The sequence below is a fragment of the Hylobates moloch genome, unplaced genomic scaffold (assembly GCF_009828535.3).
Source record: "Hylobates moloch isolate HMO894 unplaced genomic scaffold, HMol_V3 SCAFFOLD_1, whole genome shotgun sequence".
Lineage (NCBI taxonomy): Eukaryota > Metazoa > Chordata > Mammalia > Primates > Hylobatidae > Hylobates > Hylobates moloch.
In genome coordinates this window covers 121,400,533-121,406,532 of record NW_026652276.1, presented here as the reverse complement: position 1 = coordinate 121,406,532, position 6,000 = coordinate 121,400,533, and the positions used below count along the sequence as shown (strand labels likewise).

General features: G+C 45.3%; 1 protein-coding gene across 1 annotated transcript in view; it reads right to left on the bottom strand.

Moving 5' to 3' along the window:
* Nucleotides 1-746: 746 nt before the first annotated feature.
* The window catches only part of SUN3 (Sad1 and UNC84 domain containing 3), a 67,727-nt gene continuing 62,473 nt past the window's right edge, over nucleotides 747-6,000 (bottom strand). Inside the window, exons 16-18 of the mRNA XM_058444951.1 lie at nucleotides 4,802-4,901; nucleotides 3,386-3,505; nucleotides 747-1,026 (exon numbers count right to left, since the gene is read on the bottom strand). Coding sequence (XP_058300934.1) covers nucleotides 944-1,026; nucleotides 3,386-3,505; nucleotides 4,802-4,901 — 303 coding nt within the window. The 3' untranslated portion in view covers nucleotides 747-943. The remainder of the gene's footprint in view (nucleotides 1,027-3,385; nucleotides 3,506-4,801; nucleotides 4,902-6,000) is intronic.

Sequence of the window (6,000 nt, the reverse complement as noted above, 5' to 3'; positions counted from 1 at the left end):
ATCATGTCCACCTCCACAGGACAATGAGATGTAATTATAATAGGAAATATGATGGGTATGTTTCAGGGAGAATGAGCACATCTACCAGTACTGAATCAGCTTTGATGTTCAGAAACATCAAAGAAATATGGTCTCATCACTTAACATAGATGATACCTTAGAAGTTTCGTTTGTTTTTACTCTAAATAGAAGAGTCTTCTTTCCAGAACGACAGATCCGATACACTGTGGAAGAAAGAAATATAAGGAATTACAACCTAAACCCAAAACTGGCCCCAGGAAGAAACTAATTGGAATGGCAGAAGGAGCTCCCAGCTAAGAGCTGTGTTGGCTGGGCCAGCTCTCCAGGCATCAAAAGAGGGGAGTGGACTCAGGTGGGCTTGAGTCCTCAGCAAGAGACAGACTCCAAATGCTGCAGCTGTGACACCCCACAGCGCTCTGAGTAACCAAGGCAGTGGCGGTGGGGTGACAGAAGCTGTCCTTTCTGTCACTGGGCTCCAAGGGGCAGGAGCAAGCAGGGTGAACACACTGCAATGCAAGACTAACTGTGCACTACAGGCCGTGCTGAGCTACAGCCTCTGCCTGGAGGGAAAGTACCAAGCTCCCAGGCAACAGCTTTACGAATTCTGGCTACTACACCATCTAAATACATGAGGATTTTCACAATATCAGTGAGAAATTGTTCTTTCAAGTCTGAATAAATAAATTCTAGCTTTTCAGTGTCTTAAAAACAAAACAAAACAGACATAAGCAACATGAAGTGATATGTTTATCCAACTGTGTGTTGTTAAATCAACTTTTAGTTAAAATGTTAGAGAGGGACAAATAAGTACAGCGTGTCGATGTGCAGTGCTGTGAGGACACAGACCAGTGATCAGAACACAACGCCTACGGCCTCTCCCATCCTGACAAAGTCTCTGCATGCCAACTTCAGCGACAGGGTGCTAGGACAGTGCAGGGATGAAATACTGAAGGGAGACGTCTTCATGAAGCAGATCAAAATGTACCATCTTGTTATTCACAATATCTGGGAAGAGAAAAGCCATGATTTTAAAGACCTAGTGCAGCACACACATTTTGATCTCTACTTTTTCAGAACAGCATTCCCAGCCTGCAACTCCTGTTTTAGACATCTGTCTTCCCTGAGGCAGCTGCAGAGACCACAGTCTCTCATTCTCACTGCCACAGCTGAGGCTGCATCACGGCCCCAGCACTGGCGGCTCCCTGTGCGAGGAGAGGAAGAGTGAAGTGGCCCAAGCCCTTAGCAAAACACCCAGCAGGCTGGCTTCCTGGCAAACCACATTCACCCACATGAGCATCCTTCTGCAGGGAAGAGAAGCTCCTCACCAGTGAGTGGAGGAACTGTGCTGAGAAGAGTCAAGAACCAGGATCCCCCAACACCTGGGGCAGGCTGTGTCACACACTGCTGCATGGGATGGATCCCTGCATCTCAACGGTCCTGCCAATCCCGTGAGGGTCATGGGTGATGGCTAAAATCGAAGGCATCAGGCGTGCAAACAAGCAGGGAAGTAAAGAGCACATGAGGGTGGGCAGAAGCACACAGTGTGACAACCACTGAGAGCTCGGGGAGCTGCAGCACAGCAGCCAAGGAAAGCTCTCCAGCAGATATGAGTGAGTGACAAGAAACCATGTGTGAGCTGCAGAGAGGCCAATCCCAGGAGATGGGAGGTTGGGGAAAGGACCAGAAAGGACAAGCAGGAAGACAAACATTCTTTAGGAGAGGTGGTGCAAGGGCATAGGAGAGGCAGAGACTTGAGGGTGGCAGGACCTAGCTAGAGGAGGGCACAACTGAGCCGACACCTGAAGGAGACTAACAGAGACAGAAAAGGGGCTTTGGGAAGTTAAGAAGGTATGAGAAGTTCAACCTAGGGTTTTTTAAAAAAAATTTTTGCTACATCACAATTTGCTGGTCCTCCTTTCTCTGCTACACGTGGGGACACCAAAGTGAATGTTGGGAAGACACTTGGCTTAGTCAACCACCTTTGATAAGAACTCTTCTGTGTTCCCCACCAGCCTTGGATTCAGAAGGTCCCCAAAATACCAAGTTCAAAGACTGATGTTGTGCAGCGCAGGGGCCCCCCACACTCTGTGTTTCCACACTCTGCAGACAGGAGTGGTATTTCACCCTCTCACCATTCACACTGTGCTTATCAGGACCAAGGGTCTGGGCATTGCACAGGAGCTTGGGAGAAGTGCAGTCATGAGGCCCAGCCCAAACTATGAATAAGGAGTCCCTTTACATGACCTTCAGGCGATCTCCATGCACATCAAGGTTCTCAGAAGCACCTTTAAGGACCCTGCACTGCCACACAGCTCCCACTATGTTCAGCCCTAGAAATATGACATTGTCCATGTCAAAGTTCCTTAAAATGCAGCACAGGTACCTCACCCCAAAACTCCCCATGATCTGGCCTAGTCTAGCTTCTCCATCTCTACCCTCAGAGCTGCTTCTCTGGCGATATCTCCTTCTGTGCCCATCACTCCAACTGTGTGACACCTTCCCCAGTTCCCAAACACCCATCGCCCCTCCCATGGTCTCTTCTGATTCTCTTCATGTCTCTCATTCAAAAGGGCTGGTCCTTGACATTGCCACCTAGAATGTTCTGTTCCTTCTCTACAGCACGCTGCAGATCCAAAGGGGATGCAGTGTAGTGTTGGCCCAACCTCCCTCTCAGCTCAGCTTGGGAGCTATTCTACAAAACATGGAACTTCAAATCCAGGATGCAGTCGCTTTTAGGTTGCTGTGATTTCAGTAGTAAGGTGACAAAAATGCCTTGAAAAGCTCTTGGCAGGTAATGCCTTTCTCATGTGTGGTCAGTAGATGAAGAGCGCTGGAGCAGGTGTGTGACCTCACAAGATGGGGCCCAGCCAGAATCAAGAGGCAACTGTTAACAACCAGCAGCCAAGGGACAGATATGGAGCAGCGAATGCAGGCCAGCATAGCCACAGAAAGGAAACAAGGCATCACAAGGGAAAACTTAAATCCTAGCCAAACCATGTCTGGCACTCTGAGTAAGTCAAATTAGATGACCATGGAGAAGGTGGGATGATCTGCACCCATTCTCCCGATGGCGTCTCCAGGTGTGCTGGCCAACTGAGGCAGCACACAACCCACCTACCAACCAGTGTGGCTGCAGTTTTCAGGCCCTAACAGAATGCCCAGGGGTTGTTTCTCTGCCGCCACCTTAGGTACTTCTGAATCTAGGAAAATTTTAAAAACCCCACTGTCCTAGGAAGCTAAAGTCCACATAATTGAGCTTTTTTTTTTGGATTTATGAGACTATATGCAATCTGTTAGACTAGAGTTGACTGAAGTATTTAGAATATGAAAGAATATGAAAAACAAAACAGAGAAGGACACTCACTGCATAAGGCCTTTGTGGGATTTACTTGTTGTCCAGCAAGAAACTGTAGGAGCTTCCTAATATCTATGTGCACTTCAGCCACGTGTTCCACATTTCTGTCTTCATGGGTGCTTTCAGAGGCTAAAATGATAGGAATGCGTTTAAATACAACATCTTCCCACGTAACAGGAAACCTGGAGATACTCAATGCATTTAACTTAAATAAATGATTCACTTTAGCACTGATTTTAGCATCCTGGAGAAATATCGCAACTTGTAAATGTTGTCATTCATTAAGCATTAGATCCTACTATTTAAAATACTATGATAATTTCCAGGGCATCTTTATTTACAGGGGACTTGAAATATAACTCAATCTCCCTCTTTAGGTCAAAGAAAATTGTATTTATTTGTACTATGTATTTTAAGAGTGAAAATATATACATTAACTAATACAAGGCCTGTCATTCTAAAGTGGAATTAAAAAAAAAAAAAGAAAACATCCTTTCTACTTCTGAGAAAGTACCAAAGATAAGTCCCACCTTATGTTTATTAAAAGAAACAAAATGAGTGACATCAGAATGAATCACTTTATACAATATTTTCAAAGGCATAACCGTATGGATTTCACTCTGCTGGAACAGGATGCTCTTAACTAGAAAGCAAAAATTCCTTCCAACTCTATGCTAAAATCTGTGTTTATATTCAAGCAGACTTGTAGTAACTTAATTCTAAACGTGATTAGGGCCGATTTTATTGGTTCTGGCACACCTATGTATCATAAAATGATTTTCTCATCATCCCCAGGTGTTTCTCCCCTGGTCCTTTGCCTGCTTTCCTGCTCAGGCAGCCCCTGCTACTGTGCAACTGCCACTTTCCAGCCATGATTCTAACCCCCTCTTGGCTTATGACTCACCAAACTGTCCAACCGTCCCCTCTCTCCCCACTTGCTGAACTGACTCTATCGTCCCTTATTACCTTGTATGACATGAGAAATGTGATCAAGTGAAACAGTTTTGCATCTGCTACACTAATTTCATACATACGGAAGTAACTAAAGGAGGATAATATAAGAACAAATGTATCTACCTTTCTGAATCCATGCCAGGTGAGAAATAGAAATCTTTAGGAGTAGGACAGGAATTGAAGAGCTGGAAAGGATCTTGGAGGTTATTTAACTTGATCCAAATTCTACAGAGGATGGAGACCCTGCACATATCTGTCAGCTACTTGGTGGCACAGCTTCTCCCCCTGGTGGCTACCTGCCCCACTACACCACAGGGATACGTAGCCCCATCTCAATTCCTTTGTTCTTCACCCAAGGATGAAACAAAGTCAACTGAATTTCAAACTTTTTACATGAAGAGACCTCAATAGGAAGGTTATCTGAAACAATTAACTTATCAAAAGCAAAATATAACTCACTAGAAAACTTACCTAATGGAGGATTTCCAAGATCTTTAAAATGAGTTGTAACACATACTAATTCAGTTTCTATTTTCAAATTCAATTCTCCATCTAGATTTGCTTCAATAACCTGCAAATTGAGTATTTTACATAGACTTAGAAAAGGAAGACAAAAGGAAAAAAACTCCATGGGTAACAGCTTTCACACAACCAGATGACAAAGTACCCTACAAAACCTCAAAACACCTCAGAGCACATTGAGACCCCCGTGCTATCAGCGAAAGTGAGAAGGCCCAAGAGCCAAGAACTCAGAAATCTCCCAAAAATCTCAAAGGGCAAGTCCCCCTGCTTGCCTCCTGGAATGAAGAACTCAGTGAAGATGTGAAAACAGGTGGAACTCCAAACTCCGAGAGGACTTGCCAGGAGACTACAGCAGCACACGAGCAGGGCTCTAGGGAGGGCTGGGTGGAGCTGATGAGAACTCCCTCATAGCAGGAGAGAATCCTGCACTGAGAAGGAACCATGGGAAGTAAGAGCCTCAACTGAGCAGAATGGGCACCTTGGGCAAAAAAAAAAGGGAATGAAACTTTAAATAAAGGAAAAAGAGGGACAGATCTCAGAAAGTCCTAGGGACGTGGTGAGGATGCATGTTTTAATATTTTGTGGTTACAAAGAATAGAGAATTCTAGAGTCATTACTTTAGAAAACTATTTTGGTCCACTTTCAGTTCTACAATGAAATTTCCTCCTAAAAGAACCAGAAAAACCGGCCGGGCGCGGTGGCTCACGCTTGTAATCCCAGCACTTTAGGAGGCCGAGGTGGGCGGATCACGAGATCGAGACCACGGTGAAACCCCGTCTCTACTAAAAATAACAAAAAATTAGCCGGGCGTGGTGGCGGGCGCCTGTAGTCCCAGCCTCTCGGGAGAGGCTGAGGCAGGAGAATGGCGTGAACCTGGTAGGCGGAGCTTGCAGTGAGCCGAGATCGCGCCACTGCACTCCAGCCTGGGTGACAGAGCAAGACTCCGTCTTAAAAAAAAAAAAAAGAACCAGAAAAACCACCTATAACAGCAACAACAAAAGGACTGTGGTTGACTTCCATATAATGATACTCTGAAAAAAGAAAAACAGAAATTATAATATCCAAATAGCACACTTAGAAACCTAAAGGCACGGCCGGGAGCGGTGGCTCAAGCTTGTAATCCCAGCACTTTGGGAGGCCGAGGCAGG